This window comes from Prionailurus viverrinus, chromosome B2 (genome assembly GCF_022837055.1).
Source record: "Prionailurus viverrinus isolate Anna chromosome B2, UM_Priviv_1.0, whole genome shotgun sequence".
NCBI classification, from domain to species: Eukaryota; Metazoa; Chordata; class Mammalia; order Carnivora; family Felidae; genus Prionailurus; species Prionailurus viverrinus.
In genome coordinates, this window is record NC_062565.1 from 116,985,780 (window position 1) to 117,001,696 (window position 15,917).

At 35.0% G+C, this 15,917-nt stretch overlaps 1 protein-coding gene across 3 annotated transcripts in view; it reads left to right on the forward strand.

Moving 5' to 3' along the window:
* Positions 1–15,917, forward strand: part of LAMA2 (laminin subunit alpha 2) — a 614,868-nt gene that overhangs the window by 243,352 nt on the left and 355,599 nt on the right. For all 3 annotated transcript variants that reach the window (XM_047859508.1, XM_047859510.1, XM_047859509.1), the window contains exons 6-9: positions 1,759–1,848; positions 3,208–3,325; positions 9,009–9,187; positions 15,128–15,227. In XM_047859508.1, the coding sequence (XP_047715464.1) occupies positions 1,759–1,848; positions 3,208–3,325; positions 9,009–9,187; positions 15,128–15,227 (487 nt within the window). The remainder of the gene's footprint in view (positions 1–1,758; positions 1,849–3,207; positions 3,326–9,008; positions 9,188–15,127; positions 15,228–15,917) is intronic.

Here is a 15,917-nt window from a genome sequence, read left to right on the forward strand (position 1 = left end):
ATATTGAACGGCAGCACTTTTCACAGTTCATGAATACCCCTCATATATATTTTCTTCTCATTACTTAACTTACACCTCACCACTCCATCATCACAGAAATAACTTTTAAAGTTTGATTATCCCCATACAACACATGTTGGATGTTTTAGTGCCCTGTACTTTCCAAACCTGAAACAATTTTCCCGTGCATAATATTGCAGCATATTGTAAATTATCTTATGCAGAAGTAATCATTATTTTTCTGCAACGTGTAGATTCTTTGCTTGTTTAAAAAATCATGTTTAATTATAATTTTGGCACGACTTGAAAATATACCGTGAGGAAGACTGAGTAATTCTGAAGTGAAATTTAATCTTTTCCGACAGTATATCTAACAGATAAAAAAAATCAATGTAAATAAATATGTTCCTTTTATCATCTTTTGCAGAAGGCAGAGTGGGGGTTGGGAGGCACATCTATTATTTATAACTTCATTGTGCAAGAGCCTTTAAAATAGTGCAGTAAAATGCAACATATAAATAAGTCCTTTGAAAGTACTCAAGTTCAGTAAACACTACGTATAAATTTAAATATATAAAAATAGGATATTGAATTTCAGCTCCTCTTCATGACTCAAAAGTGAAGCTCTATGCGTTTATATTTAAAAACAGATTTCTTAGTTTTAAAAGCATCTACAAAAGTACTGTATCAGCTTTCTGAGCATATATCCCTGTTCATATCTGTATTATTAAGTGATGAAGTTAGTGAGAAGCAGACTTTTACATTACCTAAACTTCTAACAAGTTTTATTTCAAGGTCAAGGTCTAGGTATATGAAGTAATAGAAGTAACAAAAATATTATAAAGGATACTCTATGTAAACAACAAAAACAAAGAGAAAAAGAAAAAAAAGAAGTAAATGGAAAAATGGAATTTGTAGTTAGGGAACTCAGATTTTTGTTTACCTACTTATTCTTGCTGGGTTCTTTTAATGTGAATGATTGGAATAGTAGGACTATCTACCACTGAGATAGTTACCTAGATTCTATAAGATAATGTGAAATACTCTCACAATTATGAAATGTTATATGCATATTAATTAAAAATTTTAAATAGTCTAGTAGTATAGTTATAAATTATCTTTAAAAACATAGACCTATATTAATTTCAGATAAGAAAGTGATCACATGGACGTTTTAACATAATAATGAAAAAAGCAAATGTTGCACTCATAGAAATTACTCCTTAAAGTTTGTTAAATCAATCCTGTACTTCATTACCTTCTATTTCATCTTAATGTGGTTAAGACATATTTTGTTCTGAGCATGATTTCCTCTAAGTATGTTGAGTTTCTTCAAATCGGTCAAGTAAAACAGTCCACATGTGACTAATGATCACCGAGTTTCCTATTATGGCAATAAAGGAGATTTTCTTTCACAAAACTACATAAACCCATTTTTATGAGGAATTATTGCGCTTACCACCTCCCCCCCCAACCCTGGCATAACAACTTGCTGTCAAATAATAAATACTCCAGCATAGACTTTGTACGTCTGTGGGAAAGAAATTTTAAAAATGGCCGCCAAACATACATGAGAGGCATTCTTTCTCTGGGCTATGATAACAGTTACTTGATACCTTTTGTGAGCCCTCTGTCCTTCTCTCTTGCTTCCAATGAAAGATAAAAGCAGAAAGTCAAGTTTTTAAGTGAATGTTCCCTTTTGTTACTTACACCTTGCAGTCAGCTTAACAGGATTTCTCCCTGGATTGCTTTTTGCAGTATTACTACTCGGTCAAGGATATTTCGGTCGGAGGGATGTGCATCTGCTACGGTCATGCCAGGGCTTGTCCACTTGATCCAGTGACAAATGTATGTATATTTATAGGATGCTTAGCAAAATGAAACTCTCAACTGTAAAATGCTTCATGAGACACTTTGCTGATAGGGATGCTGTGAATGGGAGTCAGGTCCCCACTTAGGCGGTGTAACAGAGAGTCATGCCAGAGTGAAATAGAGCTGGCAGTTAGGATGATAGACTTTGAAGTCAGCCATCACAGTATCAAAAAACAGATTAGTTTTTTTTTCCAAAAAGTCTCCAAAACTGGTCTATTTTGAAACCTCTCTAGCTATGACAGCCTGCTGTATGATTTAGGTTTAAAGAACGCCTGCCATCAATCAACCAGACCATTTCTTTTAAAGGTTTTCATCAAAAAAATTAATGCAAACATGAAAACTGTGCATGGAAGTAAATATGAATGGCCGTGGAACAGGGGGCTAAGGTGGGGCAGGAGCAATACAGAGAGGGATTGAAGAACGTATTCAAGAGTGTGATGGAACTGCCAGGTCAGAAAATGCTAGAATGCTCTTGGCTTGGATTTTTCATTAATGCCAATGTATTAAGTAAGTACAACCTCAAAAGATGAATGAACATCTATTTTTCTCAGTCATAAGCTGGCGAAATGCAAAATCATCTATTATATATTATATGGAAGAAACATATAGAGTAGTAAGATCAGTGAACATAGTTACCTATGTATAGTTTTTTTTTTCCTTCTAAAACTGTAATGCAAATTGTATTTCTCTCAAAGCTGGTTTTCTACTGCATCATAGTGTTACTTGCTAGGGAAGGTTCAAATGCCCTGGCATATTTTTCTGGCAAGGTTGTGGTACGGCTTTTCTGCAGGTGTGGGTGTTGTTGATCATGTGAACTGATGGGCAGTGTTTCCCAAGCTGTGTGAGCCCACAAGGCAGCCTTACAGGACCAGTTCCAATGATGAATTGAGACTGTACTCAGAACACACACAGGAAGGAGATTCAGTCCTGGGACATTAGATTTCTATGATGCCCTTTGATGCCTATGAACCTATTCTCCTCTTCCCACACCCCCCAAATGTTAACAGTACTTTGCATCCCAAACCAGAAAACCTGTAGATCTCAGGAACCATAGAAGGGGTTTTAGTCTTCAAGACCATTCTCAATTGGGCCTCTCTGCTCTCTTCTAAACCTGAGCCCAGTGATTCCAGTACTGGCCTGAACCTCCTTAGGCTGGTGTTGATCAAATACATCCACTCCGAAGTCTGGCACCTCTTTCCAGACTGACAGGAGTTTCACATTTTGGTACATGGTCTCAAAGTTTTCTTTTCTCTTCTTTCTATCTTTTGGGAAAAACCCTTCATTTATGGCTCTCAAAATTATTAAAATTATGCTTTGCCCCCAATTTCTGACCAGAAATCCCGCTGTGAATGTGAGCATAATACATGTGGGGATAGCTGTGATCAGTGCTGTCCAGGATTCCATCAGAAACCTTGGAGAGCTGGCACTTTTCTGACTAAAACTGAATGCGAAGGTATGTTCCTGAGAATTCAGCAATTTATGTGGTTCTTCCTTTTCTGGTATGCAGGTAATATAAACATGTGGTGATTTTAGGTAAGTGCCTGTTTCCAGTTTAGATATTTTATCTAGGGCAATAGCTGGTAGGCTCCTCTACCCTGCTGTTTTAGTTCCTCAGTTTTTGTTTGTTTGTTTGTTTGTTTTAATTTGACGAAACTTACCAAATGCCTATGACTTCACCACTGTGTGGACATAATGAGAAATAGATAAAAGCATAGTAAAAGCATAGTGTACACTTACCATCATCAGGATAGATCTCTAGCTTATCCACACACATATACACACCCCTCCATGATTGACCTTGAACAATGTGGAGGTTAGGAAGGTGACACCCCACACAACCAAAAATTTTTGTATAACTGAATCTCCAGAAACTTAATCATGAATAGCCTACTTGATCAGAAACCTTACCAATAACACAATTAACACATATTTGGTATGGTATATGTATTATATACTCCATTCTTACAATATTATCTAACCTGTTCTTAATTTTTTTTTTTGTATTTCTAGGCTATATGGCTCATTTGTGAATATTTTCAAATTGTCACAAATTTCCAAAAAAAAAAATTCCAATATATTTAACTGAAAAAAATACACATATAAGTAGACCCGTGCAGTTCAAATCCATATTGTTCAAGGGTCAACTATGTACACACACACACACATACATACACACACGCAAACACACACACACACACACACACACACACACACACTCCTCAAAATGCAAATAAGCAGTCAGCAAAACCTACAGTCTATGGGGACTAGTTTTCTAAATGTGTTTATATGTTTACAAAATGATTCTGGAACCAGTATAGCTCCAGCTTTTTCTGCCTTCTTCCTTTGTAGCTCCCCACCCTAGTAAATAGCTTTTGAATACCAATCATCTAGTAAATGGAGAAAAACCAAAGGGGAGAGATTATACCTTACTGGTTAGACCTATATTATTACCTAAAAAACAAAACAAAACAAAACAAAACCACTCTGGTTCATTAGTTACACCTCTTAAAGGGTGATGTTTGGGTGCAGTAGCTGGGAAGAATATGAGAATAAAAGGTAACAGAGAAGACAAGGAAACAAATTCATAGAAATAGAATATTTATTTTAATAGTAATAATAAATATTTTAAATGTATGGTTTCTCATTAGTAACAGTATAAAATACTAGAATTAGAAATGGCACCGGTGATAATCATTAGCATAAACTATGCTGTAGCAATTATGGGACAGTCACAACCAAGAAAAAAGCCAGTAATGAAAAATAGTAAAACTGGCTGTGCAAACATGTGTCAACAAATATTCATTAATACTTTAATATTATCACTTTTGAAGGTAACCCATATGTCTAGGTTTTATTCAGAAGGGAAATACCCAAGAACTGTAACACATGACTTTTAGCCTAATACTGCCAACTGGCCCTTGACAGGGATGCTAGAGAAACCTGTGTTTCTGGAAATCTGCCCAGGCCAAGATGGGACCTAAAAACAAAGACTTGTGCTGAGCTATAAATCTAAACCATCCATGAAGCCCAATTCAATTGAATTCAAATATTAATATCTTAGTGAGCCCTAACCACATGTTTTCAGTTCCATAGGTATACAATGCCCCCCAAACAGGCTTGGTAGACCTTTAAGCTAATACCAACTTTGTATTTTTATAGAAAAAAAAAAAATTTACCATAATGTATCACATATCAGACATAGTAGGTCCTTAAAACTATTGAATCATAGTAAACTTTAATCATAAAATCCCCTAACCATAAAATTTTAAGATTCTGCATATACTATCCATGTCTTGAGTCCCTCCATTTTCTGTACTCGCCTTTTTTTGCATTTTGATTTGTGTCACCCTGCTTGTGAAGATATTTTGGTTTAGAAATCACCCATCTTTACTGAATTATAGCTGCAGAAATGTGCCACCACCACCCACTGTGGTAAAAGGGGCATCCTGTGGCCCAGCCATTGTTTACTTCATGTATCCCCTCCCCCATTCCTTGACAGTCCCTCGGATTCTCCACATCTTCTCCCAATGAGAGCAGACATTCATCCCTAAGAGTGAATTTAAGTGAAATACCACTCATAGTCTCAAACTTCTTTAAATTTAATCATGTTCCTCTTCTGTTGGTGGAATAAAAGCAATCACAAGAAGGGGTAGCACGGGGGAGGGATTCTTCCTGTTGCCCCTGACATTCTCTTGCACAGTTATAACTACATAATGTTAGATGGTTCTGTAAAATCCTTTACCCCTCCCCACTTGTGTATATATGTTTAAACAAGAAAACAAAAAGTGTAGCTGAAATTTGGTAGCAGCAGGGATGGACAAAGCAACACAAAAGCAGATTGCCGCTTGTTACATTTTTTAAATAGTGGCTGTCTGAAACAATAACCTTTTTGTTGTGGGACAGATGGGAGGTGGTATTTCCAAGCTTAAAAAAATGTTTCTCTTTTTTCCCCACAAATTAACAATAGGAGTCCAAATCATAAAACCTCGCATAGATACTGTGTTTTTGGTAATGTGTGCGTTCCTAAAAGCTGATATGAAAAATTTTCTTTTCCAAGTTGAACCATGCTCCAATCACCTTAATATGCAGAAAAATCCTTCGGTAACGTGACAAATCCTTCTAAAAGATGAATAATTACCTACTAATTCATTTGAGTTTGATTTGGATTTTCATCAATCTGGCTCATTTGAAGCAGGATATATCTTTAGAGAGCAAAGAATATTTCTTCCATTGCTAAGCCTGAACTAAAGACTGTTTCCATCACGTGTCTTTGACGTTCTGTGAAATAGCAAACTGCTGATGGCAGAGTGAAAAATTGCTCTTTGTGAGTAGGTACTATCCGCATTCTCTGAGGCTATAAATGGGGAGCTGCACCGGTGGGGGGCCGTTTAAACAGCAACCAGGGCTGTAGGCAGAGGGCCCTTGCTGCATGGCATGTGAAAAGCAGGACTCCCAAACATCAGTGTTTTACCTACACTGGCTCATGTTTATAAATGCTAAATCTAAATGACGTGAGAATGGATTTACATTCCTCCATATTTCCCTCTACTTACACTGGAAGCAGAATCTTGACCGTTTCTTCCAATATATTGTTACAACTGGATTTGTAAGAATTCTTGTGTATTGTCTGAAAGATATAAAACTGCTTATAATGCCTAGTGATTTATATTTATGACTATAGGTTCCCTATAATAAAGTTTGAAAACTTTCCACCAGTATGACAAGAAAACTCTGTTCTAAATCAAGAGTCAACAGACTGGGGAAGGTATTTGCTACAAATATGACAAGGATATAATATTCTTACCATATTAAGACAGCTTCTATAGAATAAGAAAGAAGAAAATTCAATACAGCGGTTAAAAATGGGCAAAGATTAGAACAGGGATTCCTCAGGAAAAGAAAAGACTTATAACCCTACAGAGGTTATCCCACTTACTCATAATTAAAGAAGTACCAATTAAAACAATGAAAATACTCTTTTTAACTCATCAAAGTGTTCATTTATTCGCTCAGCAAATACTCAAATGTTTGCTATGTCCAGGAACTGACCTAAGAGGGTTGATTGTACGTAGTGTTGGTAAGGCTATGGTTAAACAGTTTATCATGTATGTTGAACAGACAGTAATTTGGCAGCATTTTTGGAGGGACATTTTTCAAGTTAATTGAAGTTAAAATTGGCCTAGAAATGATACTTGTAGGCACTTAGTCTATAGATGTAGCCACTTGGCCGTACAGAGAACATCATGATTCTGTCATTAGTACACAATTGCTACTGCTACTAACATTTATTCAGCTGAGTATTTCCTATGGCTCAGGCATTCCAACAGGTGTTTTGCTTTATCACAACAACCCTAAGAGGGAAGCACTAAAATAACACCAAGATTTCAATTTTCTCTTCACAATCACTCAACTGGCAAATGGGAAGCAGTCTGACACGAGAACCCCCCACTTCTCCCTGACTTCTTTGTTCTCCCAGGATGTACTCAGTGTTACTTATCACAGAGAAATCTGGAAACAGTGTAACTGCCCATTAATAGGGATCTGATAAGCATCCCATTCAAGAAGTATCCTGTGCAGCCTTGGGGAAAACATGCTAATAGAGAAAGAGCTATGGTATTTAGTGTTAGTAAAATTTGGAAATAGTTCAGAACAGTATATAAATGTTTCCCGTGTGGAAAAAAAAATAAAGGATTGAGTTATGTGCCCCACACATGAGCCTGCATACACACATATACTGCCCCCCCCATCCCACCAAACACACATATATGTGGAAATCCATGCAGGAACACCAAAGAAATTCAGGATCTGAGGAAGGAGATTCTGCATAAGATATCTTTTTCCCTAGTTCACATCCTAAAATAAATTTTACCCATCTTATAAAGCCTTACCCAGTCTTTCTGAGGGAGCGATTTTTTCACGTTTCTGAACTCCTATGCTGAAGATGAGGAGGATCAAAGGAAGGGGGGGTGGGCAGGAAAATCAATTAAGAACTTATTTACAAGGCATTATGCTAATGATTCGACAGGCATTTTCTCACTTAATGCTTTTAAATATCCCTGTCTGGTATTTACTATTGACCTCTCTGTGTTTATGGAAACTGAGCCACTGTGAAATTAAGAAGTTCCCTACATTACATGAGTACTAAGTACTAGAGATCCAAGACTGGTGCAAGACCGTGTGATCTCAGCCACTAAGCAAACCAGCTCACATTTAGTCCTGATTACTTGGCACTTATCATATATTTTATATCTCTTATCAGATATAAGAAAAGGATTTGTGCCAGTGGTTAGCCCTGTGAACTTGGAGCCTGACTTCAGAGTGGGGTTAACAGGACTTATTGGGTTACCTTTTTTTTTTTTTTAAGATTTTGTTTTTAAGTAATCTCCACACCCAATGCAGGGCTCAAACTCACAACCTCCAGATCAAGAGTCACGTGGTCTACCAACTGAACCAGCCAGGCACCCCTGATTTGGCTACCTTTTATAATTATTTCACTTCTCTTTGTCTCAGTTCCTAATAAATGGAAAGTGGTTAATATAAGTCCCTAACTCATAAAGCTATTTTGAGAATTAAAATCAGTGGTAATAAATATAAGACACTTAGAACAGAACATAGCATATAAAACCCCCAAGTTTTAGTTATTATTAGAAGTACAAAAAAGGAATGATAGGAGTCCTAAGTGCCCTTTTTTACCCATAGGATCTAGCACCTGGAGATTCACATATAATAATTAACCAGTACAGATTACCTGGATATTAACAATTCACTACCACAGTTCAATAATTCATTGTTTAACATAATAGGAAATTATGGGTTTAACCATATGAAATTTCAGTTTTGTAAGATAGTCAGTCAAATATTGGCAGTTTCATATGATTCAGCTTAATTTATATGTTTTAGTTATTTCATGTTCCATTAAAATGTGAATTAATTAATATATTCAGTAAATCCAAAAACTTTCTACATACTTTTGTACTGATTATACATATATATACATACATATATATATACATACATATATACACACGATATAATTTCTCATTGAGAATAAAAATCTATTATGTAACGGCAAATGATTTTTGAATACATCTAAAACCTGAAATTAATGTTTATAAATTTATTTTTCTCTAATGCAGCATGCAATTGTCATGGGAAAGCTGAAGAATGCTATTATGATGAAAATGTTGCCAGAAGAAATCTGAGTTTAAATATACATGGAAAGTACATTGGAGGGGGTGTGTGCATGAATTGTACCCAAAATACTGCTGGTATAAACTGTGAGACATGCATTGATGGCTTCTTCAGACCCAAAGGGGTAAAGCATACTTTTTCTTTCATGAAGTGTTATTTCTGGCTTTTTCATACAGAGGTGTATCATACAGAAAAATAATTTTGAAAACTTCTTTGAACAGTTGGACTGCAAGTTCTAAGAGGTGACTAGGAATGTGTCAAAAGGGAAACCATGATATAAAACATTTCCATCCTTCTGGAAAGTTCCATTGTACCCCATTCCAGTCAATCCTCACTCCTTGGCAAACTCTGTTTTGATTTTTAAAACATAACTGAGTTTTGCCTCGTAGTGAATTTCATAATTTGAAATAAACTACATACTGTTTTGTGTTCCTTCTTTCCCTCAGTATAACATTTAAAGACTTATCTGTAGTGTGTGTGCATCGATAGTTCTTTTTTAGAAAAAAATCACTGACTCTGATGAGTATTTTTTTGCATGAATGTACTGCAATTTTTAATCTATTCCGGTTGTGGCTGTTAGTGTCATTTTCAGTTTTTGGCTAGCCCCTACAAAACACTGCTTAAAGGAAATAAAACCTATTCACAGAAAGACATATTTTATGTAAGTCTTTTTGGGTCCTGTTTGATTTACCTTGCTTGCATAAACATTTAGGACTAGAATACTTGCTTTAGAGGATATTTTTATGTTTGATTTTGTAAGAAACTGCTAACATTTTACCAAATTAGTAACAGTATTTTACATGGTCACCAAAAATGTCTGTGAGCTCTAGTTATTCTATATCATCTCTAATATTTGGTGTTGACTATCTTTATGAAGTAGCTATTCTAGTGGACACAGTGAGTGTGGCAAGTAGGTATTTGGCAATCACTAAATCATTCCCATTGATGCTTTGTGCTACCACAGATCTTCTCTTATGAATTTACAGCAGATCCTATTTTGTATTTAATTTTCAGATTAAGTGCTTATTGGCTATTCCTAGATTTTCTGTTACGAAGTATTCCTTCAAGCCAAGATATGTTTGTTTTTGTTTTTGTTTTGTAATTCTAGAAACTTTACAATTTTAGCTTTTAGATCTATGGCCCATCTCAATTTTGAGTGTGACATAAAATAATGATTGGGATATACATGGTTAAACTGTTGTTTAAGAACCTTTATTTTTTAAAAAAAGATTTTTTTAACGTTTTTTTAATTTTTGAGACAGAGAGGGACAGAGCATGAACGGGGGAGGGGCAGAGAGAGAGAGGGAGACACAGAATCTGAAACAGGCTCCAGACTCTGAGCTGTCAGCCCAGAGCCCGACGCGGGGCTCGAACTCACGGACCGTGAGATCGTGACCTGAGCTGAAGTCAGATGCTTAACCAACTGCGCCACCCAGGCGCCCCTCAGAACCTTTATTTTTAAACTTCTTTTTCTCCTTTAAATTGCTTTGAGACATTTGTTGCAAATCATGTGGTTTGATCATGTGAATAAATTACTGTGGGTCAATTTCTAGAGCTCTAGTTCTGTCTCATGGATTTATATGTCCATCCTGGTGTTAATAGCACACTATCTCAATTACTTTAGCTTTAATGAATCTAGAAATCAGAAATGTACATACACCAACTTTATTCTTCCTTTTGAGGATTGTTTTGGACATAATAGTTTCTATATATTCCCGTAAAATTTTTTCCCCATACAATTTTAGAATGAACCTGTCAATACGGAAATGTTAGCTGGGATTGTTGTATAGAATGTAAATACAAATATGGAAGAACTAACAGTAACAATATTGAGTCTTGTAATCAATGAATATAGTATATCTTTTGACTTGTTAAAATGTTTTAAAATTATTCACAGCGGTGTTTACAGTATAGAGAACTTGGATGTATTTTGTTAAATCTCAGTATATTTATGTATTATTATAAAAATAATTATAAAATTATTGAATGTTATTAGCAAGATTTTCAAATATTGGCTTATATCCTATATCTAAGTTTCCTTTATTAGTCTGGTAGTTTAAACCAGATTATTTAAAAGTATACACATAAACAATCATGTTTATGTATATAAATCTCTTCCTTCTTTTGCAATCTTTATGTCAGTGTGTATATTGTGTCTTTAATTCTCTGAATTCAAGGCATTTTCTTTATATTCGCATTTTAGTAGTTAGTTCATGTATTGGAAAACTGTGGACCCTAGATTAAATTTGGCCCATGGCCAATTTTTCCATGTCCTACAAGCAAAGAATGTTTTTTACATTTAAAATGTTTGTTAGGGAGTGACTGGGTGGCTCAGTAGGTTAAGGATCTGGCTCTTAATTTCAGCTCAGGTCAGGATCTCAAGGAGCGTGAGTTTGAGCCCCATGTTAGTCTCTACACTGACAGTAGAGAACCTGCTTAGGGTTCTCTCTTTCCCTCTCTGTCTGCCCCTCCCCTGTTCGCACACACTCACTCTCTCAAATAAATAAACATTTTTATAAAATAAATGTTTGTTAAAAGAAGGGGAAGGTGGGGTGAAAAAAGGAAGAGAAGGAGAAGGAAAGAAGGGTTTTTGAAAAAGGAGAAGATGAAAAAGAACAAGATTAAGAAAAAGAATAACAAGAATAAGATGTGTAAGAACTAGAAGGAAGAAGGGAGAAGGAGGAGGCAGAGAAGGAGAATGAAAAGAAACAGAGACCTCCTATTTGAGCTCTAGTATCTCTTTTCCTTTTGAAACTCCAACTATAATACACATCAGATTCCCTGACTGTGTCCCATATGTTACTGAGGCTGTGCTAATGAAACAAACAAACAATTCCTTTCTTCATCCTTCAGATTGAATAATTTCTATTTATTTGTACTACTTTACCCCCTGACATCATTAATCTATTGTTAAGTAAACCTGGTTAATTTTTCATTGAGATATTTTACTTCTCTGCTTTCTATCTTATTTTTTTATAGTTTCCATTTCTCTGCTGAAATATTCCATGCTTCACTTATTTATAAACATTATTTCCTTTATGTTCTTGGCCATATATACAGTACCTATATAAGTCCTTCCAAACTAATTTCAATACCTCACAGTCTGCTTTTATTGACTGCTTTTTTTCTTGAAAAAACTTTCTTCTTTCTTCTCTTTCTTATTATGTCTAGGGATTTATGATTTGTACAAGACATTTTGGATGATACAATGTAGAGACATGATTCTATTATCTTCCTCTGAAGATTTCTGAATTTGGTTCTAATTGGTAGTAAACACACTGACTGATTGCTAAGAAATTGTAGAGACTTACTTTTACACCGTGATATGGCAGATGAACCAAAAGCTCAAGGTGGTTATCTAATCTTCCTAACCTGGTTGACAACTCCAATGTCTGTTTCCTTTATGGTATGCAGACCTAAAAACTCATGCACATCATTGAGCTTTCCAGCAGTTACTGTCCACTGGACTTGTTGGAGTCTCTTGAATGGATGTATGATTAAGGGATCACTTAAGCCTTTGAGGAGTGTTGTTGGAGTCTCCTGAATGGATGTATGAGTAAGGGATCACTTAAGCCTTTGAGGAATGTTGGTATGCAGATTTTGCTCCCCATCTCTGAGCATAGATCTCAGCTAATATGTTTTTTTTTCTTTCAAACCTCAAATTCTTCCAAGTTCTGCCTGCTTTTGATTAATTTCCCGGGACCTCAAATATTTTACTTTTACATTTTGTCTGGAATTAATATTTGTTATCTGAGAATACATTGGACCACACAAGACAGTCTGCCGTTATCCACTGTGGAAACTTCAAGGTTTTTGTTTTTGTTTTTTTAATATGAAATATAATTTACTGTCAAATTGGTTTCCATACAACACCCAGTGCTCATCCCAGCAGGTGTCCTCCTTGATGCCCATCACCCATTTTCCCCTCTCCCCCAGCTTCAAGTTTTTATTACAAGTCAGTTAAGTGAATCTGAGCCTAGATTATGGTATTTTAATACTTATAAAAATACTTATGCTACTGCATATGTTAAAAAATTCCATTCTCTAAAAAGCCTAATATTTGGGTAGAAGTCTATTTGTCTTTTATAAAGATATAGGACACAGGTTTTTTTTTTTTTTTGCATGGGTTTTACAGCTAAATAACATCTCTACAATTTTTTAAAAATGATTGTCCTAAAATCTCATTTAAGGTTTATTTACTAAATACACATATTTAATAGTTAAATATAATGTAATGTTTACTTTGATAACTAATTAGTAATCTGAATTATTACTTTAATTAAATTAAAAATCACGTGTAAAGTAGATATATTTGCAGAATCTCATATGTTGGTAGGATTCCTTGTCAGCAATCTGATTCAGGCAGATTTCTCCAATTACCACAAAGAGGGATAATAAATTAGGAGTCTTTTATTTACTCAAGTTCATCATTAAAATCATAAACCACATTTATAACAGCCAAGATCTTATTCAAAAGAAATTTTTTGTCCACAGAGGGTTTTTGTTTTTGTTTTATATTTTGTTTTCATGTCTTAGTGTTTTGTTTTGTTTTGTTTTGTTTTCCTTGGGAAAAAGCCCTTCTCCCAAGTCTACTCTAGAATTTCTACTCATACTTCAAGCTTCAGTCTAAATGTCACTTCTGTGAAACGTTGTTGACTTCTTTGTGTTATCGCTCCCTCCTCTTTTGTGCCACAATGCTCTGTATGTCTATTTTATCACTTGGCACCTTGTATTTAATCAGTGTCTTCCAAGCCTGTTATTCTTGTAAGCTTGTTTAAGACAAAGACCTGGCCTTACCTATCTGTGCTTTGCATAGTGCTTACTTCATAATGGGGAATAAATAAATGTGTCCTAAATGATTGATATTTTATCCGGCATGTAAATAACTCTCTAGTTATGACACTTTGATTTATATTAGTAAACAAGTTTACATTTATAAATGAAGCATAGATATATACATATGTAAATGCTATATTTTATGGGTGAAATATATACACCTATATGAATAGACCTATAATATATATAGTGAGACACATATACACAGAGCGCATGTGCACAGTATTTCAGTATACATACCATAGGCAAATAATTGTTATTTTATTCTTTATCCTATTGCATCTGGAGAATAAATGCTGTAATTAGAGCATATTATCACAGTCTAGGTTTGTTTAATTAAAATATTTTAGCATTAAAACTAGTTGTATTGAATATTTAACATATCTGAGGAATCTTATGAGATCCTTTATATGTTACTCTTTTTAATTTTAGTTTAATAACATCACTATAGTTGCTATTGTTATCCTCCCATCACAAGAAGCAAATAAGTTGCAAGAGGCCACATAGCCGGTAGAGCCACACTGAGATATGAACTCACATTTCTCAGTTGTGGAGGAAAAGAAATTGTTTCCCTTGTGGCTATGCTGCCTCTCCGGGAAACCAAATGTTTAATTTGAGTACTTAATATTGTCCTTTTTGTCAGCACCAAATATACATTTCTATTTAACCATATCATGATCAACATGATAAAAGTTCCTAAAAAATAAATTTGGGATGAAATTACTAATTATGAAGTATGTTGTAAGAAAAAAACCCACAAGAAAAAACCCAGAACAAACAAACAAAAAAAATCTATCAGAAGGATTTTATTGCAGAATGTATATTAGAGACCATCAGGCAAATACTGTTATTTTTGTTTGTTATAATAATGATACTGGGATTGCGACAGAGATGCAGACTGAAATCTATGGGAATTAAAAGACTATCTGCAATTTTCTTTAAAAACTTCAGCAAAGAATGAAAACGAACTCCTATGGCAAAATCTTGATAATTGCTGAATTTAGGATATGGATGTTTATTGTACTTCTTTTTACTTTCGTGTATCCATTTAGAAAAAAGGGATTTTAAAAATTGCAAACATATATTAAAGATAATTTCTTATGTTATTTTCTCAATATAATTTATTATTATGTATTATTACATTTATTTTGTCCTTAAAATTTGCTGAATTGAAAATTATTGGTATTTTTATTACACATGATTAAGAGGCTTTTAATATTCTTCTTAGGTGTCTCCTAATTATCCACGACCATGCCAGCCATGCCATTGTGATCCAATTGGTTCCTTAAATGATGTCTGTGTGAAGGATGAAAAACATGCTCGGCGAGGTGAGATAGATCTCAGGGCCATTTTGATAAAAGGGCAACCATAAGCCAGATATGATAATTTTTAGGGTAACATTTTGCAATAAATTTTATGTGCTTAATAATTTTGTTCTTGGGGCACTTAGGTGGTTCAGTTGGTTAAGTGTCTGACTGTTGATTTCATTTCAGCTCAGGTCATGATCTCATTGTTTGTGAGTTCAAGCCTGTGTTGGGCTCTGTGCTGATAGCATGGAGCCTTCTTGGGATTCTCTGTTTCCCTCTTTCTCTGACGCACCCCCACTCCCAATCTCTCTTTCTCTCTCTCTTTCTCAAAAATAAATAAACATTTAAAAAGTAATAATAATAATTTTATTCTCGTATCTATCAGTGTTCTCTCCAGGAAACATTTTTTTTAATTTATCTCAATCATTCTTTTCCTGTAAACTAATTATAATTAATTATAATGCTTTAAAAGAAAAAAGTTGAGGGGCGCCTGGGTGGCGCAGTCGGTTAAGCGTCTGACTTCAGCCAGGTCACGATCTCGTGGTCTGTGAGTTCGAGCCCCGCGTCGGGCTCTGCGCTGATGGCTCGGAGCCTGGAGCCTGTTTCCGATTCTGTGTCTCCCTCTCTCTCTCTGCCCCTCGCCTGTTCATGCTCTGTCTCTCTCTGTCCCAAAAATAAATAAACGTTGAAAAAAAAAATTAAAAAATAAAA